The following is a 25,715-nucleotide window of genomic DNA, read 5'->3' as shown; positions in this document are numbered from 1 at the left end:
ACATTCAATTTAAATCAGGTTTTTCTTCGTTCTCGCTTGCTCAATGCTGAGCGTCGTAGTTATTGGTGTCATCTTGGATTCGATTGACGATCCGCCTCATTCTTTCTGGTTCTGTGCCAGATTTGGTCCGAACATCTTTTGAAAGATCGTTCTCAAGCTTGCCTCCTCTCCAGCTACCAAATAGTACTATGGGGGATGAACGAATGAGAAGACTGGCATGTTGAATGCACGTGTTTTATTTATGACAGCTGAAGGCAGAGTGAGTAGCGGTTCTCCGAACCCAGCCGAGTTGGTCCCCACTCGCAGGAAGGCAACCAAACTCGACCATGTCGATGTGGCGGCTCACTTATACGACATGGTCGAGTTTGGTTGCCTTCCTGCGAGTGGGAACCAACTCGGCTGGGTTCGGAGAGCTACTACTCACTCTGTCTTCAGCTGTCATATAATAAACACGTGCATTAACATGCCAGTCGTCTCATTCGTTCATCCTCCATACTGGTGACCCCCGACATCGAGCCACGCAGCCTCGATCAATTTCAACATGCCGCTCATCCCTGCCTCGCCGAGTCAGGCGGGAGAAGCTACCCGCCGCGCCCCCATCGCCATCAACACGCGTCGCGGCCCGCGGGTGACAATAAACGAGCAGACACGGCTACCTACCTACCTACCTACCTACCTACCTACACACGTCGACGACAGGTGCTCTTAAAAAATGGGGGAGCGAATGAGACGACGATCTTGACAGCTGGATGTGGAGTCATGCGCGATCCACTACACATAGAACGGTCATCCAGCACCACAAGACATACACCACCTCAGCACCATCATCATCATCATCATCATCAAGGCCCCGTCCGTCCCCACGAGCGTCGTCACGCCGAGACGGGCGGTAGCGCTACAACACCTCCACGAGCCACAACGACTCACAGTCCAGCTCGGAGTATCATCAACCACATCGATGCCCCTGCCGCCCCCGCCGCCCCACCAACCGACATCAGCCTCGGAAGAGCGGCGCCGCCGCAGCATCGCATCGCATCGGCGCGACCATCGGACCACCCACCGTCCTGCTTGCGACGTCACCGCCCTCGAATCTACCGACCATTCAGGGCGGTACACCTATGTACACAGCGGATGACCCACGTCAACAATTTTTTTCTCCCCACGTAATAATTTTTTTTCTCTTTGTGTAACAATAATTTTTTTCTTTTGTAAAATTTGTTTCTTTGTAATTTTGGTATCGCTGATGCTGGGGGGGGAGTGATGTGGCGGCTCGCTTATACGACATGGTCGAGTTTGGTTGCCTTCCTGCGAGTGGGAACCAACTCGGCTGGGTTCGGAGAGCTACTACTCACTCTGTCTTCAGCTGTCATATAATAAACACGTGCATTAACATGCCAGTCGTCTCATTCGTTCATCCTCCATATCGTATAAGCGAGCCGCCACTGTACCTATAAATACCAGCTAATATACTTATGAGTTATGTTAAATATTATATTTATGAGTTATGATAAAATACAAATAGCTAGTAAATACCAGCTTCTCTAGATTATTCTTGGCCATATGGCCAAAGTACGAAATAACCCTTTTTCTAGATATTGTGGAGAGTCTTTTTGAGACTCAATGATGCATTTGACTGGAACTAACAGAGAAATGTAATATTAATAGAAGTGGCTTTAGGTGTTCTTTTGTTGTCAAGTGACATTCTATCCACGGACAGATCTAAATAATTTTAGCATCATTCGTATTTAACGCTTGGTGCTCGACGTATGTCTGATAGAAACTTCTCTGTGTGTTTATATTACTCGCAAGATGGGCAAGCGCATCGTTAAAAATTGCACAATACATTCAAAAACACACAATAAACAACATGGGATACATTTTTGTAAGTAAATTGATCCGATTGTATTCCGTGCGATTTAGCGTATTTATAGAGACGTACCGCGTAAGACAGCAATTATTGATTCGTAAGGGCCCCTCTATTTTGATTACATATCTCTGGGAACTAACGAAACACGCTATAATTATAGGTTACGAGCGAGTCGCATTCGGCATGGTCGATAGAGAGAGTGCTAAGAGCAGTCTAGCTCGTTCGGCACGCCGGCTCTTCATTTAACTCGGAAGTTCGTCTTCAGCCGAAGTAGAGATGAATTGCTTGATAAGGGCGGCGGCTCAGCTGCGGGGAGTCGCGGGGCTCGCAGTCGCGGGGGCGGAGGCGCGGGGAGTCGCCCTTCGACGGGGGCTCGCGCTCGCGTCCGGGACTCGGAGTCCCCTCGTAGCCGCCACTTCCACTCTTCGATCCCCCTTACCGCTGGTGGCCACTTCGGCGCCCCCGGCTCGCTTCATGCACTCCAAAGGTAACAGAGTTCCCTTTCTCCCCCCCGCTGATATCTTTCTCAGCATGCATTTTGAGGTTATGCAATTATCGCATTGTGCATACATAACCTCACTTCTTTGACACTATATTTTTATTATTGTTCTATCTACTTATTTCAGTTCAATGTTAGTACGAGTAAAAATGATGAAATTTGTTGCAATATTTTCGTTCGATTTGATCTTTCGATTTGGTATCCAATTATAATCCTATTTTCTCTAGTTAACCCTTTGCCAAGCCCTGTACGCGGCACATTTTTCGCGAATTTGGCAATCGAGTTTTCGACCTTAAATACAGATTTTAATATTTACTCAAGTAACCAGATATGTTAATTAACTCATAAAGTATTATTTTCATCAATAAAATACATAATATATCTCGTAGTTTTGGATTAATTGTCAAATAATCATTCTTCATAATTGTATGAAGACGTGACGTCACATAAACGAGGTTTCAGTATGGTTCTACAAAAAACTAATTTTGACTGGTATATATGAATTTTAAGCAAGTTGAATAGATGGCATTCAACTCTCAGTAATATATTCAACCAATTTTGAACCTTTAAACAGTTGAAATAGGCGCATATAAGCCTCAAAATCCCGTGCAAAGTTCAGAAATTCTATGGAAGACAGCCGCGCTACAGACTTGTCGCCCAAAGCTTCCATAGAAGACGGCCGCGGGCAAACGGTTCATTCTTGTCTTGTATGCACCGGTTTTAGAAATTATCCTCTAACTTAGTTTTGTAAAAGAATTTATAATTTAACTTTGGTATATAATTTGCAGACTTGTACTGTGGAGTTTCTCTTGAATGTTTAACAATTGTTAAATTTTCTTTTACAGGTGAAAGGGAACTAGTTGAGTTTTTAACAGAAGAAATCACAGCTGAAAGAAAAGCACAGAAAGTGAAAAACATTCCTACAGAATTGGATGGCTTCAAAGTTCAACTCAATGGTGCCGAAGTCACCTTAACCAAAAAAGTGGATAGTGAAACGTTTGTATTTTAATTCGTGACTTGTTCAGTCGATTTACATATTATGTTTAAATAACAGGCCAATTATCACATTTGTGTTGTATTCATGTTTCAGTATCAGTATTAACTTCAACGTTAATCACACCGTGGATTCCGAATCTTCAGACGATGAAGTTGTAGACGCCGACAAAGAGGAGTTTGCTGAAATGCGTTCCAGGCCACAATTTGAAATCGATATCATCCGAGGTGATGCCACGCTTAGTTTCACGTGTAGTTTCATTCAAGACACACAGCCGGTTCAAGAGGGGGATGGTTATAGTAAGTTTATTATTGTATTTAATACAATTTGAAGTCTTTTCAGATTTTTTATAAAGGCTGTTTTTGTTTTTAGATGATGTGTTTGGAATTGATGAAATCACAATGTACCAAGGAGAGTGGAATGATAAGATTTATGCAGTAGCAGGAGATGTTTTAGATGGAGTACGTATATATTCCATTAACTGTTTTTTTTTTTTTTTATATGTAAAAAAATATTTATTAATTTGTATATAAATTTGTTTTTCAGTATTTATACGATCTCCTTATGAATTATTTAGAAGAAAAGGGAATCAGCAACGAATTCGCTGAAAAGTTGTCAGATTTTAGCACAAACTATGAACATTCTGCATACATTTGTCTTTTGGAGAGCCTCTCTAAGTTCACTGTTAAACCATAGATTTTACAACGTTTAGTAGAATCTGCTACTTAATCTCTTAGTGTCTTATATATATGTATAATTTTAGTATATAAATCCATTTGTGTTGTTAAGTTCATATTATTTTGTTATTAAACATATAAATAATTCTTTGTTGTTTATATTATTTCTCTCATTGATATTAAAAATATCGTGAAGTGATGGATTGTGTTCGAATTGACATTTTGTTATACTGAATTGAATTTTCTTGAACATCTATCTTTACCTTCATATGGGAAAGTTATTGGTTATTTCAGGACTTATAATTGTCTGTCTTTTTAAATATCGATGACCATTGTGTGGGAAATGTCGATAATTACAGTGTATATACATAATTACGAAGACCATATATTTTGGAGAAAATAAAGGACATAAGTAATCATTTTATTACTCAAAAAAAGTCTTATAATTTAATAGTATTTATTATGAAATATTAGCATACCAAGTTGAGAATTTTAAATGATATTTATTACTCATTATTGAAATTTAAAATACATTTACCGCTCCAATTAGTACGATTAGATAGAAAATCAATCTTAATAAACGTGGTTGAGTAGTAATTTAGTAAAACAAGCTCTTTGCGTCACGGAAAAAAAATCGATTCGAAAAGTATATTTTTGACTAAAAATTCCCTAGATAATCAATTATACGTGTTTAAAGCATTGAAAAATCACAATCAATGGTAAAAACATCTGACTTTTGACATAGCAATACCAGATTTTGATTTAAAGATTGTAAAAGCCAAAAAACTGGAAAATTGACTTTTTTCAAACGCTTACATATCAAAAACAAAAATATACCAACAAAAATCATTGTCATATTCGAATTTAGTGAACACTGATTAACCTCTGCTCTGGTAATTTTTTTTTTTGTTGCTCAATGTAATCAATACAGGTTTGATAAAATTTATTAATTGGCATTGTGGCGGCTCGCTTATACGACATGGTCGAGTTTGGTTGCCTTCCTGCGAGTGGGGACCAACCCGGCTGGGTTCGGAGAGCCACTACTCACTCTGTCTTCAGCTGTCATATAATAAACACGTGCATCAACATGCCAGTCGTCTCATTCGTTCATCCTCCATAGCATCTTTAAATATTACGGCGTTAATATTTGTTAATGTTACAAATTAAAGGACAATTTCACAATATAAATAAATCTAAAGGGAATAACAGTGAAATAAAGGACGTATGGCAGCGTAAATATAGCACAATTTTTAAGCACTCATTTTAAGGTTATTCAAAAAAATATTTCATTTCTTGTGCTAAAAGCATTAAGTATGTATGTGGTATAATTACAGTGACTATTCCGCACAAAGCGATCTTGCAGACGTCACTAAAATCTCGATCACGGAATATCTGGCACCCGAAAATTCCATCCATCGAGAACTACCCACGCTAACTATCATACTAACGAGATCTCGAGTTCCAGGTATTCCGTATTCAAGATATTCGTGGCAACAATTGTTATGTGTGGCACTTTACCAATTACAGTAATACAAGTCTCGGGTAACATTGCAAAGTGCGTCGACCTCAAATATATTTATAGAAAAGTGATATTTTTAATGTAGGTACATATAATTGACACAATCTGTAGCGTAATGGTAGACGACATGAAATTGATTTATATATTTTGCAATGTCAAAAAAACTTCGCTTTTCATTAAAACAGATTCACAGCATTTAATTTCCTCCCAAATATAGAATGGGAGGAAATTAAATGACCAGTATTTTAATCAATTTCGGTAAGTAACTAACCAGTTTTCGGTCAGTATTTTATTAGCAAAATGGCCAGTATTATATTATTAAAGATTTGGTGATTACATCCCGAATGTGAATCGCCACCAGAACCACCGATACGAAAATCGCTCGCACGGATCTCCTGTCGCACAGGAAAATTGTTCAAATATTGCTCAAAATTGCCAAAATTTCGTAAAAAAAAAGCATTTTATGTGCAATACTTGGTCAGTTTTCTGTACGGCAATTTTCCTGTGCGATAGGAGAACCGCGTGAGCTATTTTCGTAGCGGTGGTTATCTTGGTAGCGATTCACATTTGATATGTAACCCGTTTACCATTATCGTACATACATTCACCAGAACAAATAGTACTGCCTGTTGGATAAAATTGTCTATCAAGATCGTATCAACCTTGTAGTGATAACAACCAAAAAGTAATACTGGCCATTTACGTTTAAATACTGAGCTTTGATTATTTATACTGAACGATGGATACTGGCCATTTAATACAAATACTGACCTTTCATATTTAAATACTAACAGAGAGGTAAGCAAAAATGGTGATTGGATTATTAGTCACATTGCGATGGTCACAAACACAATTTTTGCTATGAAAACCGCAAATGAGGAATATTTGGCACTCGAGTTTTCGTTAGTATGATGTACTTTTCGGCTGCCAGAGATTTTAGTGACTTTTGGGTGAGCGCTTTGTGATAAATGATCACCTAACCGTAAAAAATAGACTTAAATATGGTAATTGGTAATTAATAATGATAATTCCTTTCTGTTGTGTACTTTCCTTTATTTTGCAGTAATGTGGAAGAGGGACTGCCAGCTGGTGTATAGTGATTGGCACATCACCAATTAGTGTTAAATCGACACTATTCTCATTAGCGATAAGAACACTGTCGGTAGCCCTTCATTTATACAAATTTATATACTATATTAAGGTGGGGAGTGGCCATAATAGTATGAAGATTGTCCACCGGTGGTCACAAAGACAATTTTTGCCATGAAAATCGCGAATACACAATATTTGGGTTCGGTGATTACTGGTCACAAATTACTCGTCACAAAGTCACTAAAATCTCTATAACGGAACATCTGGCAGCCGAAAAGTTCATCATACTGTAAGACAGGGTAGGTATGTTGACCGTATCTCGGTCTAACGAAACACGTGTTGTGTAGTTTGAAAGAGGATCGTTTATTTGCGTTCAATTGGTACAATGGTTATTGTATGTACGAAGAGGTTTCTTCGGAGAAGTGATCTGTTTGAACTCCAGTGGCTCACTCTGCCGGTGGAGGTTGCTGCGTTGCTTTATAAATGTTTTGGGTTGAAGTGTGTCGTGTGCACATATTTTGTTCTTGGTACTCGCGAGCGTGGTTTTATGGGTTCATACGCCTGGACGTAGTTCGTGGTTTTTATGGGTTCAGTGAGTTCTTCCTTTGTTTCCAAGACACGTGTATAGAAACACGTGTCGACCTTTTGACGAGGCGAGCGTGTGCCATGCGTTAATGACTTTCCTGGATATGTGTCGCAGTGACCTGATGAGATCATTTCAGTTGTATTATATACCTACAATACTAACGATAACTATCATCGTAACGAGAACTTGAGTGCCAAATATTGTGTATTCACGATTTTCATGGCAAAAATTGTCTTTGTGACCACCCCAATGTGACGAATAGTCCAATTACCTAATATTTGGCACTCAAGTTCTCGTTAGTATGATGGACTTTTCGGCTGCCAGATGTTCCGTTATAGAGATTTTAGTGACTTTTGGGCGAGCGCTTTGTGACCAGTAATCACCGAACCCTAAAATATATATATATATATTGGTTAAGGCCGAAATGAACAGTGTTAGGTGAAGTAGTGAGTGGTGGGGTGGGGTTCGAGTGGTGGCGGCCCTGGCGTGTGGCAGTTCTGTTGCCGCTGAGCGTCTGGGGGCGGAGCGCCTGGCCCGCCCTCATGACGGAGGGCCCCCGCTGACGCTAACACATGGCGACCGCCGACTTCTCGCACGAAGGTTACCCGGGACTGCGCCCCTATATTCATTCACCCTAACAAATAGCCTTCCCTCATGTCGATACAAATATTGTTCTAGCGAAACTGACCCGTAAGCACTACGCTCATAAGGTCTACTTTCCTCCGTCAACTTTAATATCACATATACTATCAGTGCAACTTAATAATGCTGATATATATGGATAAGTTTTTATACACAAGTTGTTATATTCATTAGATTGTATAGCTTTGTCTCCGACTGCATATCATATTTGTAAAATGTCAATGTCACCCCTGTGCATTACAATGTGTATTTAATTGGCAGGCGGATCATTCATTCCCGCATCACAAAGACCAGACGGTACGTGGAGGAAGCAGAGACGAGTCAAAGACGGTTACATTCCACAAGATGAAGTCCCGCTGTATGAAAGTAAAGGTCGGCAGATCGCAGCCAGAAATACTAACATACCGGTCGGACTCACTGCGGAAATAGTCGCCGAGGCTAAGGCGAAAAGGGAAGCCAAGGAGAAGGGAACTCGATGTCCGATTCCAGGCTTGGTAATATCCGTCGACGATAAAAAGAAGAAAAAGAAAAAAAATGGTATGATCTATTCGCATGTTTTCATTTTTTTAATATTTTGTATTATTGTTTTTTTTTAAATGTTTGTAGCAAACACCGAGGATGTAATCGAAGCGTTCGCTAAAACATCTCTGAGTTCTTCGGCCGCCGCCAAGTCGAAGCCTCAGCAGCTGCAGCAGGTCGATCCGGCGAAACGGTTGAAGAACTTGAGGAAGAAGCTTCGGGAGATTGAAATATTAGAGGTCAAACTCGAAAATGACGAAATTCCCAATCCAGAAAAAGACCAATTGGAAAAAGTTAAAAACAAAGAACAAGTACTAAGTGAAATAGCAAAATTAGAAGCTTTAGTTTGATCCGTAATAGTTTTTTTATATTATTATTTGTACTCTTCCGATTTCTGTAAATTTATCTCATATATTGAATATCTTTTTGTGTAAATGTGCCATCGATTAAGTTTTTTTTTTTTTTAATCATTTTTGTACAAATTTCCAAATGTTCGGAAATAATGAATTATATACACATCTATCATATCTTCTTATTTTCTTTTTTAAAGAAAAACATTGTACGGTGTATTTATAAAATTTAAAAATCGATTTTTAATTATGATATTGTGAAGTGATTTTGTGTAAATATTTTACAATCTAACATATCCTGTTTTTTTTTTATTGACAAAATCATTGTTTTTTTTTTGTTATTTGTATCTCCATAAACAGATATTAATTAACTTATCGTAGCATAGACAATTTTATAAGTACAATTATTTGTTAATAATTTTTTTTAAGGTAAACAATGCATAAATGAATAAAATGTCTACCGTTTAGTCGAAAATAAAAACCAATCACAATCAATTTACATAGTTTAAATGTATCCTTCCAAGGTATATTATATCGCATTTATTATTTTAAAAACAAGTAAATGTATTTTTTTTTTGTTGTCAATATTTGAAACATCTGTAATTTTCTATTTATACATACGAACATAATTAAGAAAAAATTTGGCTATGTAATAAACGAAAAAAATTTGGCACTGGCATCTTTATTGTTAAAATTTACGATACAATATTGTCCACAATGTAATTTTCGATCTCACCGATAGAACAATTTTCCATATCTAAAAACTTCTCGTGCAACAGCTACCATTTTATCGACGATTTCCATTCATTTTTTTTCCAACAATACAACACTTGTTAGAAAAAAAAACCTTCAACATCCAAAAAGAGTCCACTTATTTTCAGATATGTTTCTTATTTATATAATAATGCAAAACAAAAGTCCTATATGTATATGTATATACAAAATCCAAGTTGATTTCATTTTAATATCTTCAAAAATTTTACCTAAAATATAACAGAAATAACTTATTCCCATCGACTTTTCTTCCCCGATTTCCTCGTCGGAGGAGGCGGGGGTGGCACCACGTTCATCTGAACCGGAGCTGGTGGTAACGGTACGGCGAAACAAGAGTCATCGTCAGACTTTGAACCGCCGTCTTCGGAGGCTTTAGACTTTTGCCAAGTATCGTCGGAAGATGCTGCAAACTACAATGAAAAAAAAATCAATAAAAAAAAGAGCACAAGCCAGATTAAAACCAATTGATACCCACTTGATTGTACTGTAATTTGAAAGCGGCTTTCATAGCAGCCAGCCGATCGGTCGCCGGCCCGCCTTTCTTCGATTCGGAGTACGCCAATCCTTCCACGTTAATATCGCTATCGACGCACTGCAAACCGGGCCGTTCCTTGAAACCCAACCCGCACCCTCCCACATTCAGATTCTTCCCTTTGCCAGCTTTGAATCGGGACTTGCGGAACCAGTTGCTTTGCATCGCCAAGTCGAGCAACGACTGCGGTACATCCTATTCGAAGTAAAAAATTCCCAATCAATTCCTATTACTATTAATAATAAGTATAATATAATAGAATTTGAGCTTACTTGACTGGCTCCTTCGAAGTTCCTCACTAAATGTCCGGCGAATTCTTTGTCTTTGTCGGCTAATACTAATGTTATGGCGTCGCCGCGTACTCCGGCTCTTCCGGTACGTCCGACTCGGTGAGTGTGTGTGTCAATGTCTCGGGCCACATCGTAATTTACGACAGTGCGAATGTGTGGGAAGTCTAATCCTCTAGCTTTATTGTTAAACAAAATAAACATATTTCATATAAAAATGGTCAAATATATTAATTCAATAGTATATAGTGACTACATCAGTAAATAAACATATAAAATTAATGATTCACTACAGAAATGGCTCACAGATGATTTTGGGTTGTACAAAATTTTACGACACTAGTGTCAGAAGTGGGATAGTTCAGGTAGAAATTTTCCAAAAGACTTATAACTGGAGAAGTACATTATAGTTAACCCTTTGAATGCTGACCAACGCCGATCGGCGTTTTGCCAACAAGTCCATGGGCCTGTAATGTATATATCTTGCAACAATATAAAATATATCTTGCAACAATTTAAAATATATCTTGCAACAATATAAAATAATAATAAAAACGCCGATCGATCGGCGTTTTGCCAACAAGTCCATGGGCCTGTAAAACGCCGATAGGCGTTGTATTTTGAACATGTACAAAGTAAACAAGAATACTACCCGGTAAGCCTTTCCAGGTAGCATTGAAAAAAAAAAATGCATTGAACATGGGTCGTGTAATCCGTGTCATTCATTTGTTAACGTTTATAAAGACTGGTTTACACCGGAATTTCTGAATTTATAACCATAGCAGAATTACCCGAAGGAAATCCCTAACTGCCGAGTATTTTAGATTGTGGCTTGGCATTTAGATTGTGAGCATTACATTTTAACAACAATGAAGAAGATGGAACTAGTTTTGGAAAAATACATTCATTAATAGACTTGCTTTGTTTATTTTCTATTGTTGCAAGATATATTAGAGAGTCTAAACAAACCTTTACAAACCTAGAAATCCTCGGCGGTAGTTATCTAGGGTTTGTTTGGATTAGCTACAATTTTTATACCTGCTTTCTATTGGATTTCTAAATAATTCTAGTTGGAAATGTTGGCTTTCAACAGAAAATACGTCGGCACTCAAAGGGTTAGTCGATTTTCATTAGTTTGAACGGTCAATGACCGCATTTTTTATTATATTACCTAACCTAACCACGACAAGACCTAAAAAAAACTTACCAGCAACGTCAGTGGCGACAAGCAAGTTCGATTCTCGCTTCTTAAACGACGTTATGACTTTATTTCTCTCAACCTGGTCCATATCTCCATGCAAAAGCAACACATCGTACTGTTGAACGGCCAAACTCCCGGCAACTTGCTCAGCATCCAACTGCACACACCACATCATTATAAAGTGCACACAACATATAAATACATTCGACATAGATTTACATTAAAGAGAGCAACCTTTTTAGTGACGAATATCAAAACACTACCAGTCGACAAAAATTGTACTAAATTTTCCAACAACCAAGTCCACTTTTGCGGCTGATTTTTGAATATCCTGCAAATAATACAAAAAAAAAGATTCAATATTATACAATAACGGCAACGATAAAACAATCATCGAATAGACCGAACATGACTGATTGTTGAACGTCTGCGCTGGCTTCTCCGGCATCACCGTGCTGAATTCTTAAAGGATCCCGCAGAGCGTCCCGAGCCAATTTTTCCACGCGTCTTGGAAACGTGGCCGAGAATAGTAGGGTTTGTCGATCCGGCCGCACGTGAGCGCATATAGACCGTACTTGACCCTCTACAATTTATATAATACGTATTATTATAGTGTAATAATTTCTAGAATATACTAATGAACTGACGTTAGTACCGAATCCCAAGTCGAACATTCTATCTGCCTCGTCAATCACCAAGTAAGTGACGCGTTGGAGGTTTGTGGCTTTGATCTTGATCAAGTCTATCATCCGGCCTGGAGTGCCTACGACGATCTCGGCACCGCTCTCGAGGGCCTTGGATTGTTCCCACTTGGAGCCGCCGCCGAAGCAGCATATGCATTGTATGTTGTAGACTTTGCCGAAGCGTTTAGCTTCGCTATATATCTGAAAACATTAAGGTTTATAATACTGAGCGACAACAAAAAATTACCGGAGCGAAGACTGAGTTTGACCTACTGAATTCGAATATGACAATGATTTTTTGTTAATTTGCTTCATTTATGAGATATAAGATAATTTTGGCTGTTGTCTTTAACTACTAGTTAAAAGTGAGTATTGGAATCCATAGTCAGATGTTTTTTTGATTGATTGTGATTTTTTATTGCTTTAAAATACTTTTTTAAAAGTCAAAAATATACCTTTTTTTCTTACACATTTTTTTTTGTAATATTATGAGCTTATTTCGCTATGTAACTTAACCCGCGAATTTGTTAATTCTAGCGGTAAATGATTTTAAATTGAGATAAATAATGCGGTTGCTTAGACCAGAGCATTGTAACCTGTGCACCGCGGTAATATGTGTTCTCCGAACAGCACTTCGGCCTAATGCGTACGAGTGAGATCGCGTGTGAGGGAGAAAACCGATGTTAGTTAGTGTTTTGTCCCTATGCATATACAGAATAACTAGCGACTGCCGATGAAGTACATAAGTATGTACGTAGCTGACAAACTCTACGAGTCGTAAACAATGTGTGCCGCGAATATCCACAATGGAGAGCGCATCACTCCATCTCACTCGCTCACAGTCACTTAAGAACGATGAGCTTCTCGCCTTGAACATTTCATATTGTAATTTATAATCATTTATCGCTCGAATTAGTGCGTTCAGATAAAAATAATAATATTGAGATTGAAAACCAATCCTCATAAACGTAGTGAAATATATAACTGGCCCAACGAATACATAATAACTTGAGAAAAAATGTGTTTTATGAAAATGATATATTTTTGACTTTAAAAATTCGCTAGATAATATTGTAACGTAGAGATTAGGTGAGTGGCGCTCGTGGACCGATGGTTTACTAGCGCAGATCACCTGATCTCTCGTTCCCATCAAAATGGCCTCTACGAATGAATGAGCCGTATGCAACGGCCAATGGGATCGTCTCACTCATCGACCAATAGTTTATTACATGTGTATGTATGTGTGTTGTGCCCAAAGGGTATAAATATGGGGCGCTCTCGGCCTGGAAACCATTCCGACCTGGAGCGCCGACGAGAGCAGACCAATAAACGACTTCTACAACGCTCCTACGTCTTTTTCTCCGATCCTGGAAGCCCTCTCTTCACGTCCACGCAACAACATGATTCCAGAAATCAATAAGATTAATGTATAGTAATGACAAAATAGGGGTTGAGTAAGCGTTAATGATTCCGATACCGGTACTACTGATTTTATTTATCAAAATTCGACTTTTGGTACTACTGGTAGTACCGAAATATAATAATTTCAATTTTATGTTAGTTGACTTTTTTTTAATTTAGAAGAAAACATTGTATCGGCTAGTTCGAACCTGCTATTCAAAGCAGGTCAGTGCGAAGTGTATCATAAATTTAAAATCAAAGATAAAATATGTCGAATACATCGTACTTAAACCGATAGTGAGAATTTAATTTACGGTAGTACCGGTAGTGACTACAAATGTCGGTATTTAAAGAATCTGCAGTATTCCTCATAGGAATTTTTATTTAATTTAATTTTACATAGATATACGTATACCAGGAAGCCTAACAGGTAGACCCCAATTCATTACAAACACTGCAGCATTTTTATTACATAAATCGCTGTATTTCGTAGCAGAAGACCACGAATTAACAATTAATTAATTAATCCATAGAGAAATCTACGGTTTTAGACTTGTACATAAATTTTTATATATTGTTCATGAATCAAATTCAGATATTTGCGACACAGCGGGTAGGACAATTTGCCAATTTGATGGAGGAACCGTTTCAACAATGAAATCAGATAAATTGGCAAACTCTGATAAGAAACGACCGACTTGTAGTCACAAATATCCAAGCCTGACCAGCAGTATTAAAGATTAGAACGGGATCGAACCCGGAAACCTCTCGGCGCTAAACATAAGCGCAACCACCAGCATACTGCTGGCTAATGGATTAAACAATACAAATTAACATGTCATTAGACTGCGATTTTCCAGCGGAAAAAAAAAAACTACCATCAGTACGTACTTGTTGAGCTAATTCTCTCGTAGGTGCTAAAATCAGTCCTATAGGTCCATCGCCGGCTTTCAGCTCCTTCTGATCCATTATATGCACTAAAAGGGGCCACAGGTATGCGGCAGTCTTACCCGAACCAGTCCTAGCGATACCTTAAACGACGAATAAAACATTACCACATACAAAAACACAATCAAACATATGTATCACTATGTGATAATCAACCTATTAAATCGCGACCGGATAAGGCGACGGGTATTCCAGAAGCCTGTATGGGAGTCGGCTGGGAATATTCCACCTTTCTAATACTCTTCATTAACGCTTCGTCGAAGCCGAAGTGTGAAAAACTAGTTACGGGATGTGGCGACTGAACACCGGTAATCTGCAAATGAAACCAGAAATGCATAACGAAACTCGATAACGGACAATACAGATGGTATTCCGATGTGTGCCGAAGCTGTGCACCTTAATTCCTAAAGCTAATTTGAGATCCTCGACTTTTTCTGCCGACAAATCGATGATGTCTTCATGCGGAGTGTAAAAATTCTTCTCAAACGGTTCGTAGACTATTTCAGAATGATCCAACGGCGGCAGAGGATCGATGTACCTTTTCTTCGGTGGCGGTAAAGGATTGCCGTCTTCATCGTATTCGATCTCGACGTCAGATCCGTCGTTTTGCGACGACGGCAACGGATTCTCTTCCATATATCTAAAATAAACAAGAACATTATAATATAAAATGATGTTTTATAATCTAATTACCATACATAATGAAAGTGGATTACTTATAATACGTCTCCTCGTCGTCTTCCTCGTCTATGTCGCCTCTGGTTCCTCGACTGGTTTCTTTGCTGTCTTTGACTTTGTCGGCCGTCTTGACTTGCTTCTCCAATCCGGCCATGAAAGCGTCGAGCGGATCTTCTTCGTCGGAGCTTTCTTTCTTGGCCTGAACTTGCTGGTTCGTCGGACTGCCAGGCGCCGGGATGTACGCCAATGACGGTGTAATGGACTCTTCGTCTTCATCGAAATACCTGATTTTAATTTTAAATGTAATATTACAGTGATTTCTTTATTCACTACTAACACATATTCTTGGCATATATGCAGGGCCGGCTCAAAGGTGCAGCAGACTAAGCACGTGCTTAGGGCGCCCCTATTTTTCTTTTCATGAACTTATAAAGCATTCTATATTCAACTTAATTTCCCCACTCGAAGTAACAGTACTGATTGTAAATTATTATAAATTAAGATGAACGCAGGAAGTTGATTGTCAAATATCAACGACTCACGAATAAAACTATTAAACAGCAAACTGTCGTCGGAACAAATGGTATTTTTGGAATTGTATTTTATATAAAATACCGCTGAAGCAAATGTATGTATTTATATATAATACATATATATCAGGGATGGATTTGCTTCACGAAATTAAATATCTCAACCAATCATATTCGAAAGAAGAAATGTCACTTCAATACCGAATTTATTCATAGTTTTCCGTATTATATTTTATTTTATTCATTAAAACGTGCCAATTTTGAATAATTCTTTTGAAAAAAATCTGCCTAGGGGCGCTATATACCCTCGGGTTGGGCTTGGACATACATATGTAATATAGTCGAATCGATTTAGAATGAGGCCAACGTAAAATGTAAATGCTATCGCATTCACCCCTGACTCGACCAACTAACCAATTACATTTCGTTTCAGTTTCGCATTGCATTTTGGTCAAAAATACATTCTATTTTTTACTAACCTCTTATACGTTTCACATGGTTTTCGTGTAAGCGGTCATTTTTTATATCCCTTATTGTTAGTTTTGAGTTTGTGTTTCGTATTTTGAAATATTTACATTAATAAAACTTTAATATGAAATACATAAGTTGTTGATATTATTAATTTATTTATGGAATACGTATGTATATATTTTATATTAATGGAAATTTATATTTTTTAGACGCTAAAAGTAATTGTCAACGTCATGTTATGGCCAGCAAAGCTTACAGTAATATTATCAAAGACCTTGCATTGAATTATATTGTAATAATATTATATAGTTAAATAAGAAGTAATTAAAAAAAAAATTTACATCCTTACAATCTTACAACACATTGCACGAATGCGACAGCATCTTTGCTCATTCATGGTTTTACAGGTTCATGATTGTATAGTAATTTTGGAGAAATATAATTATGGATGAAAGTTAGTATGATATCCTCTAGTCGAGTACAAACGTTGCATTTGTATCGAACAATGAATTAACCGTTTGCCCGCGGCCGTCTTCTATGGAAGCTTTGAGCGACAAGTCTGTAGCGCGGTTGTCTTCCATAGAATTTCTGAACTTTGCACGGGATTTTGAGCCTTATATGCGCCTATTTCAACTGTTTTAAGGTTCAAAATTGGTTGAATATATTACTGAGAGTTGAATGCCATCTATTCAATTTGCTTAAAATGAATATATACCAGTCAAAAATTAGTTTTTTGTGGAACCATACTGAAACCTCGTTTATGTGACGTCACGTCTTCATACAATTATGAAGAATGATTATTTGACAATCAATCCAAAACTACGAGATATATTATGTATTTTATTGTTGAAAATAATACTTTATGTGTTAATTAACATATCTGGTTACTTGAGTAAATATTAAAATCTGTATTTAAGGTCGAAAACTCGATTGCCAAATTCGCGAAAAAGGTGCCGCGTACAGGGTTTGTTCGCTATATTTAATGCCACGAGCAAAGGGTTAAATGACTTATTTCAATTTAATAATATCAAACATTTTTTTTGATTAATGTTCTCTTTTTTTGTCCATTTTGACACTTGGCAACCCTGAGTACATATGTTGCGTTTATGTCAAACAATGAATCAAGTGTATAGGTATAGGTTATGTTAGATTGTGCAAACTGACTCGTCTTCGGTCTTGGATCTCTTGCGAGCGGTGCCTCCCCAGTTGACGGTGAGCGCGTTTTGAGAGATGGCCGAAAGCGTGGAGTAGCCCTGGCGAGAGACAGCAGCGTTGGGCCCCTGTTGTTGGGAGGCTGCAGCTGCGGCTGCGGCTGCGGCTGCGGCTGCGGTGGCGGCGGCCGTCCCGCTGCGGTCCCTTCGATCTCGACCGCTGTCTGTGATGGCGGCTGGTGGCGGCACCGCGTGCATGGAATGTGCCGAAGAACTCCTCTTCGGCATTTGGAACCCGCTGAAGCCCATACCCTTCGGTTTGCCGGCTCCCCCCCGGTTGTAGCTCATCGTAAACGTCTCTAGACCACCGAACTGACTCTAACGATTCTCACTGACGGTTCGCGGTGCGAGTTCATTCAAACCATGGCGATCGGCGGCTGGCATTCGTTGTTCGAAAGTGCGAGTCAAATGTATAAACACGCCGGCAGCGCCATTACGTCAAATGTCATTTGGAGCTCGTTGATGGTCGTAGCGGTGATAAACACGGCCATGGTTGAAATTTTTTTTTTCTTGTGCAATTTGATTTTTGGCAATTATTTTGCGTTTATAAATGCCGTCTAATGCTGTTTTAATTAAAACAGTAAATTTTTGGTGTTTTGTTCAATAAATATGTAATAAAGAGCTTTTTTTTTTTAGAAAAACGCTTGTGTTGGATTTTTAAGTTTATTTATTTATTGAAAAATTAACAGACAAAAGATGTAACAATGAATAAATGTAACAAAGCAACATCTGAGCTCAATTAAAGATTTTTACAAATTATATCAAATGGTATATAGAGATAAACAAATGGAAAAGAAAATAATAAAAACGTATAAATGTCTGTTCATACCTATCCAGCACGACCCGTTCATACTCCATTCGCGCATGCACATTTACGCATTCATGCGCGTCCATATAGAATGTACTAAAGAATACTGTCCGTACTTGCAGGATACTTATATAGGTATTGTGGCGGTTCGCTATACGACATGGTCGAGTTTGGTTACCTTCCTGCGAGTGGGGACCAACTCGGCTGGGTTCGGAGAGCGGCTACTCACTCTGCCTTCAGCTGTCATAAATAAAACACGTGCATCAACATGCCAGTCGTCTCATTCGTTCATCCCCCATAGTATGAACAGACCTTAAGAGGTATATAAAAACTAAAAAATGTCTAAATAGAACAGTGCAAAACTAAACATAAATAATCAACAGACAACAGATGTAGAAGTGCATTAAAATAGATAGTAAATGTAACAAAATAACGGTAATTAGACTATTAGTCACATCACGATCGCCCAAAAGACGATTTTTGCCACAAAAATCGCAAATATGGAACATTTGGCACTCGAGTTCTCGTTAGTATGATAGTTATAGTTAGTATGATGCACTTTTCGGCAGCCAGATGTTCTGTTATAGAGATTTTAGTGATTTTTGGGCGAACGCTTTGTGACCAATAATCATCAAACCCAAAATGACATCTGAATCCAATTATAGATTTTTACAAATTACATAAAATGGTATATTGAGATAATCAAATGAAAAAAAAGAATAAAAACTAATACATACTAAATAGAATTATATTGTGACATTACTAATTTCCTTTGTTTCTTACATTATTAATCTAGTTTTTTCAATTTAAGCATTTTTTTATGTTTTATTTTGATGAGTATAAATTACAGTATTATAGCATCTACTTTTTTTTAGACACAATTTTCAAAATAAAAATCATTTAAATATTTTATGACACAATTCATGAAATATATATAATTTGAGGCTGGCAAAGAATATACAATAAAAAATTATTTTTTTACTCAATTGTTGCGGTTCGGTGATTATTCCGCAAAAAGCGGTCACTAAAATCTCGATCACGGAACATCTGGCACCCAAAAACTCCATTAATCGAAAGCTACCCACGTGAAATATTGTACTAACGAGAACTTAAGTGCCAGATATTCCGTATTGGCGAATTTGTGGTAACGATTGTTGTGCGCGCGATCGCATTTTGCGCAATAATCCGTTTACCAATCGTTACATATGCTTCATAACGTTATTTAAATTTTTTTAAATACATAGAAATAAATAATGCATTGAAAATGTTTCTAAATACAAATTTTAACAAATACAAAGTAATGTTTAAATTTACAATTTGATATGTATTGAAATTTGCAGAAAAAAGAAGACAAACATGGTATACATATATTATTATTGACTAATAATAATTAATAAATATTGTTAACAGTCTTTATAATAACAAAAACAAAAAAATACTAGAGTGGAAACTAATCAATCTAAGTTTGAATCGATGAATTCGAATATGACAATGATTTTTGTTGATTTTCACAGCAATATTACATTTTGAGTTATAGAACGCAATTGCCAAAAAACTAAAAATTGCAACTCATAAACAATACTAAATTCAACGAAAATCATAATCATATTCGAATTCAATGGGTCTAACAATAAAGATTGTTTTAGTCTCCGTTAATCTCTGTTAACTCGAAAACGAGATTTTTTGTTGCTCAGCGTAATTATTAAAAGAATAATAAAAATGATTAAAAATTTATCGAAATTCGTATTTTTTTGTGTCTACTTTGGGATTTTCATATTATATTTCAGCAAAGAAAATGTTTATCTTTTAATCATTATTTTCAGTTTAAGAAATACATACGATTTAAAACCAAAATGACAAATAATAAAAAAAAATTACAGCACTATCGTATGGTCAAAATGACATTGACATTAGATTTTATTGATTACTAGCTTAACCCGGCATGCTTTGCAATACCACAATAACGCATGCAATTCTCGTTCCCGTTCCCGTTTCAAGTGATGGTTGGAGCTCAACTCGTGTCTCTTCAAAGCCGTGTCGTCATAATCTAACTGGTAACGTGGTTACCAACGAACACACTTCCTTGACTACATAATGGCGCTTCAAACTTTCGCGTCGGTAAAATCGTATTTATGAATATTATTATTAAGAGGTTTTTTCCCGTTTTTTTTCACAGTAATCTTCCCGGACATGCATACAACAAATCCTGAAAGTTTCATCGTAATCGGTTCAGTGGTGTTAGGAGCCTATTCGAGACACACACACAGACATTCAATTTTATATATATGTATATAGATAATATGTACATATGTATAGTCGTACTTACGCTAACTTGTATAAACATATAGTACTTTATTTTAACATAGTATTTTGAATAACATCAAATAAATCAAACTTAAAAAATTAAACGCAGATTGCCTAATTTACTTTTACAAATGATTTTTAACCAAATAGTCTAAATTGTTAAAGGTCGCCATTACATACGATGCAATAAAATAGATCGCAGGAAAAGTCGTGTAGAAATGCAATCACGCTCATAAGATTGTATGATAAACTTGAAGAACGCTGAACAAATGTTGTGTTGTCGTCCAAGCAGAGAATGGGAATAACACAATGAGCTTTTAACACGCGATTTTCACGCAAAGGGTTTTCGCGTGAACTTTTCACTAAATACCGCAAAGGGGAGGACAAACATGAAAGCGAGAGAAAAATCACAAAACAAATGTGTACTATATAGAGAAAAAAAACAACCAATCATCAGATTTTCAACAGAACCATCAAATTAATATATAAACAAGAATAATTTTAAAGTTTTATGTAATAATATGGCACTTTGACAATTAACAAAAGGGTAAAAACCAAACTTTCTTACTTTGACCTTTAAAGCTATAATTTGAGGTTTCACGTATTAAACTTTTCCATGGCTGTAATTACGGTGCACCAGTCGTATTTTAATTTCGGATACCTACGTGTTTTTTTTCGCATTTCACTCCATTGGTGAAAATTTAACGACCTTGAGTCGTAACTTTTAATCCGTACGAAAAATACATAACCTGTCAGATAGTATGGTCGTTTGTTTCGCAAAAGTATCGTTCGTCGCAGAAATATTGGCCTTTATATGTGTGTGTAGGTATACATATTTTTCGAAAAGTTTTCGTATTAAGTTATTTAATTGACGTTTGCTGATAATTCCGTACGAATGATGTTCGCAATAATGGTGGAAAATTGCGTGACGATGGCGGCGTATTTTCGAAATTACACACGAAGTCGGTTTTTATTTGTTCGACGCGGTTCCCCTAATAGTGCACCATAAAAAGATAATAATCCCGACTGTTGAGAAACAACTTCGTCAAACTTGCGTACAGAAAATCTGATAGCGCTAAGCTTTTACGAGAATTTCACTTCCCGTCTACTACGAGCAGAGTCGTATCTAGGAAAGGTGACTCGAAATTTAACTATCCTACTCCTAGATATTAAGGTAAGAAGGTGGATGATGCCAAGCTCTTCATCACAGTGTAAAAGATAATTATTTCTTGAGAAGTCGTCGTAAATGTGGAGGGGATGGAGAGAAAGATTTGATGAGTTGATGACTAGACATGTGAAGGGATGGAGAGGGAGCATATCTTCGACTTAAGGTCTGACCGCACTATACGACAACCGAACGATCCTTCACTTCACAACAGTACGCGACCAAATATTGTTTGTATGAAATCGTATGAGAGATATCGCACTGCGCGACAGTCGCATGACGTAGAACGACACCTTGCGTCAAAGTTGACTTTTCGACCAACTTTGACGCAAGGTGTCGTTGAGTGGGGCGTTGCCTTGCGACAATTATTCTCCTTCTTCATATCGTGACTTTGAAATAGCATGTAGCCATAATCCTTTGGGTTTTCTCGATTGTTCTTTTTCCTCGCATATCAAAGATCATATATATAAGCCAGCAGCATAGCTCGGACGTTAAGCTTCTGCTTACCGTCAAGAAGGTGCCGGGTTCTATCCCTGAATGAAAATGAATTTTTCAGAGTATGCTGTTGGTCAGACCTGGATTTGTGACTCCAGGTTGATCGTTTCCTATCAGAGTTTGCCAATTTTCTCTGATTTCATTGTTGAAACGGTTCCCGGAAAAAAAAATTGGCTAAAAATCCTTCCTACCTACTATGTCACCACTATTTGAAATTTGATGGATGTACAATAAAAATTTATGTACAATTCATAGATGTCTCGTTAATTTGCGAGTTTTTTCAGTGTCTCGCAATTCAACGACTTATAATAATAAAAAAATGCTGCATTTGTATTTGTAATTGGCCAGGAAGGCGCATTGGGATTTTCCTGTAAGGCCTTCCTGGTATATATGTAAAATAAAAATAAAAAATAAAATAAAATAAAAATAAAATAAAGACGGTAATCTGTGCGTGTGTGTGTTTGTGTGTGTGTGTGTGCGTGCGTGCGTGCGTGCGTGCGTGCGTGCGTGCGTGTGTGTGTGTGTGTGTGTGTGTGTGTGTGTGTCCTAACGCTCGCCGAACATAATGAATGAATCGATAAAAATCGACAAATTCATTTTTCGACGAGACGATACCCTCTTATAGGTGTATTCAAGTTGGAAGTTAACAAATTACGCCACGGTCCAATTTGAAATTCTCCTTTTTTTTTAAACATTAATTAAAAATTTTCGCTATCGCCATCTAAAAATACGTAATTATAATAATTGTATTTAGCGAGGTTTTGAACCATTTTTTTTTCTTTTCATATAAAACAATTAAATATATATTTTTAAATTAAATTGAAATTGAAATTATTTATATTTTGACGATATTCGAAAAAAATTGATTTTATTTACGGGCGGGTGCCGGGAATCGAGCCTCGGACCTCTGATTCCAAACGCGATGTGCTCACGGGCCCGCGCCACATGCCATATCCTCGCCCAGGGTATGTGTTGTAAATACACATCATATGAATATGTACTTAATTTGTTATGTGTAATAATAATATTCAACGTTACGAGGTCAATGACCGTTTGTATATAATCGGAAAATTTTACATTTTGTTAACTTTAATTAACATTTTGTTAACGTTAACTTTAAGAATTGAAAATTATTACAAATAAAGAATTGAAAACTCTCTATGAGAGTCTATGAAAATAACGGTTCCGGTTCCGGATTTTTTTTTAGGTTTTTACGAGAATATAATAATTTTATACCCATGCGATGATGTTTCATCGGGCTATTCACTAGTACTATAATAGCGTCCGTTTCGTCCATTTTGCTCCGAGGTATCGAACGAATGATTGACATAATTTACTGCAGAGTGTCGCATCGCTGTCGTTCAAGTGCGGTTTACCTAATATTGTCGCTCGGTTATCGTATAGTGCGGTCAGACCTTTAATGAAATGACTAGGTATTGAACCATTGATTTTACGTTATTGATTCCGTACTATGGAATTAGCCAGCAGTATGGATCGGTGGTTGCGTTTATGTTTAGCACCGAGAGGTTCCGGGTTCGATCCCGTGCTACTCTTTAATACTGCTGGTTAGACTTGGATATTTGTGACTCCAAGTCGATCTTTTCTAATCAGAGTTTGCCAATTTATCTGATTTTCATTGAAACGGTTCCTCAAATTGGCAAAAATCATCCTATCTGCTGTCACAAATATCTGAATTTGATTTATGTAAAAAAATTATGCACAAGTCTAAATCCATAGATGTCTCATTGGATTAATTAATTAATTAATTGTAAATTTCCTGTTCTCCGGCCTCTCGAAATACAGTGATTTAAGTAAAAATGCTGCAATGCTTGTGATTAATTGTCTAGGAAGGCGCATTGGGGTCTACCTGTCAGGCCTTCCTGGTATATCTATGTAAAAAATAAAATAAAATAAATAAAATATGAGATATTAATAGCTTATTTTGGACCAGTCTGTTCTTTGTAGTTCAAAAAGATTTACGATTCCAAGTCAAAAGAAGCAAAAAATAAGAATATTAAAAAAAAGCTGACTAAAATATATCGCAGACATTATATGAAAAGAGAAATTATGAAAAAAGTAACTGTTATAACCAGAGATCAGCAGACAAGTTTCTTTTGCTCACAAATAATGGTTCACTTTTGTCAATTACTATTGTCCATTAAAATTGCGAGCAAAAAGCTTGTACTAGTGTTTACTCGTATTTACACGAATCTGAATTGAATTAATAGGGATAATATATTAAATTATCTTTATATGAGAATCGTTTATTTTATCAAGGTAAGCCAGTTATCAATAGAATTTTTGTTATTAATCCACAAGAATAGTCGAAATATGATTTTTCTAAGTGGAATTTTATTTAATTCTCATATAAAGATAATTTAATATATTATCCCTATTGATTCAATTCAGATTCGTGTAAATACGAGTAAACACCAGTACGAGCTATTTGCTCGCAATTTTACCGATGTAAAGTCTAGCAAACTTCCAATTAGCCCTTTTAAACGAAAACAAAAAATAGTGTGGTCACAACACTATCTCAATAAACATGTTTCAATAGAAAATACTCAATATAAAATAGTAATAACAGTGAGAAAAAATCCCAAGTGAAAATACGTACTTTTGACTTTTGATTTGAACTGGATGACTACTTGTAGCTGAAAAGTACTACAAATGGAAGATAAAATACCCGACTATAGATTCCAATATTCATTTTGAACAGGAAATTGACAGATTTTGAGACATCGACCGACACCAAGATATATAAAAAACACATACATATATCTCTGAATCTCGAGCCAATCAACATTTTTTATTACCAGATTCGTGTTTACTGGGTATAGATCTATAAGAAAAGTCATATCTCGTCTCTGAACCAAAAAAAGAAGTCGTCATTTGTCGAACAGTGTTATTATTAGAAATGTAGTAGATCTAAGATAAACAGAAAGTGTGTGGATTCTAATATTTTCGAAGATGAAACAAGTATTTACATATGTAGATGGGTGTTGATAAATACTGTCCGTATCAAACTAAATATTTGGATTTAATTACATACAGATTAAAAGTATATATGTATTTACATATAATACGCATACATAACACAATTTTATCTACAATAGTTTCGCCTTTGTGCAAAGTTTATAAAAAGTTCTTTTACGGCCAAAAACTTGCTGCATATAATGTGACCAATGATTTTTGTACTAAAAAATCTATGAAAGTACGACAAATCGAATCAATATAAACACACTAAAATGACCTTGAAATATTCTGAAATTTTTATTCGTTAATGTAATTTAAATTACATATATGTATATTAAAAAATAAATAATTAATAATTGACATGTACGAGTACATACATAGGGATTGAAAGTTCGTATAATAAAAAGGGGATAGAATCAACTTTCAGGACTATCATTATAGAGGGGGAGAAACAAATTGAACGCACAAGATTAGATCAAAGTTTCATTTCAACTTCAAACAAGTGC

General features: G+C 36.7%; 3 protein-coding genes across 3 annotated transcripts; 2 read left to right on the top strand and 1 right to left on the bottom strand.

The window, feature by feature from the left end:
• Window positions 1–2,025: 2,025 nt before the first annotated feature.
• Window positions 2,026–4,467, top strand: P32 (complement C1q binding protein P32). Its single transcript, XM_077442635.1, has 5 exons — window positions 2,026–2,354; window positions 3,212–3,362; window positions 3,457–3,659; window positions 3,733–3,821; window positions 3,907–4,467. Exons 1-5 carry the CDS (start codon window positions 2,144–2,146, stop codon window positions 4,054–4,056), a joined length of 804 nt encoding a protein of 267 aa, XP_077298761.1. The 5' UTR covers window positions 2,026–2,143; the 3' UTR covers window positions 4,057–4,467.
• Window positions 4,468–7,660: 3,193 nt separating this feature from the next.
• On the top strand, window positions 7,661–9,761 carry Pym (partner of Y14 and mago). The gene is made up of 3 exons (XM_077442638.1): window positions 7,661–7,834; window positions 8,138–8,413; window positions 8,483–9,761. The coding sequence occupies exons 1-3, from the start codon at window positions 7,807–7,809 to the stop codon at window positions 8,743–8,745; spliced, it is 567 nt and encodes a 188-aa protein (XP_077298764.1). The 5' UTR covers window positions 7,661–7,806; the 3' UTR covers window positions 8,746–9,761.
• Window positions 9,326–17,926, bottom strand: LOC143919966 (ATP-dependent RNA helicase DDX42). Its single transcript, XM_077442589.1, has 13 exons — window positions 17,415–17,926; window positions 15,288–15,533; window positions 14,968–15,211; window positions 14,728–14,884; window positions 14,515–14,654; window positions 12,195–12,423; window positions 11,948–12,122; window positions 11,774–11,870; window positions 11,546–11,696; window positions 10,324–10,517; window positions 9,995–10,246; window positions 9,729–9,929; window positions 9,326–9,592 (listed from the first exon to the last, which is right to left on the bottom strand). The coding sequence occupies exons 1-12, from the start codon at window positions 17,747–17,749 to the stop codon at window positions 9,750–9,752; spliced, it is 2,400 nt and encodes a 799-aa protein (XP_077298715.1). The 5' UTR covers window positions 17,750–17,926; the 3' UTR covers window positions 9,326–9,592; window positions 9,729–9,749.
• Between the last annotated feature and the right edge of the window lie 7,789 nt (window positions 17,927–25,715).

This window comes from Arctopsyche grandis, chromosome 12 (assembly GCF_051622035.1).
Source record: "Arctopsyche grandis isolate Sample6627 chromosome 12, ASM5162203v2, whole genome shotgun sequence".
NCBI classification, from domain to species: domain Eukaryota; kingdom Metazoa; phylum Arthropoda; class Insecta; order Trichoptera; family Hydropsychidae; genus Arctopsyche; species Arctopsyche grandis.
This window is presented reverse-complemented; position numbering and strand designations above follow the sequence as displayed.

Coding starts and splice junctions, on each gene's coding strand:
- P32 (XM_077442635.1), top strand. CDS start 2,144: ATGAATTGCTTGATAAGGGCGGCGGCTCAGCTGCGGGGAGTCGCGGGG. Junction 3,660..3,732: donor TCAAGAGGGGGATGGTTATA/GTAAGTTTATTA, acceptor TTTTGTTTTTAG/ATGATGTGTTTGGAATTGAT. Junction 3,822..3,906: donor CAGGAGATGTTTTAGATGGA/GTACGTATATAT, acceptor TTTGTTTTTCAG/TATTTATACGATCTCCTTAT.
- Pym (XM_077442638.1), top strand. CDS start 7,807: ATGGCGACCGCCGACTTCTCGCACGAAG. Junction 7,835..8,137: donor CGCCGACTTCTCGCACGAAG/GTTACCCGGGAC, acceptor TTTAATTGGCAG/GCGGATCATTCATTCCCGCA. Junction 8,414..8,482: donor GAAGAAAAAGAAAAAAAATG/GTATGATCTATT, acceptor AAATGTTTGTAG/CAAACACCGAGGATGTAATC.
- LOC143919966 (XM_077442589.1), bottom strand. CDS start 17,749: ATGAGCTACAACCGGGGGGGAGCCGGCAAACCGAAGGGTATGGGCTTC. Junction 14,885..14,967: donor AATTAGCTTTAGGAATTAAG/GTGCACAGCTTC, acceptor TTTCATTTGCAG/ATTACCGGTGTTCAGTCGCC. Junction 12,424..14,514: donor CGAGAGAATTAGCTCAACAA/GTACGTACTGAT, acceptor TAATGTTTTCAG/ATATATAGCGAAGCTAAACG.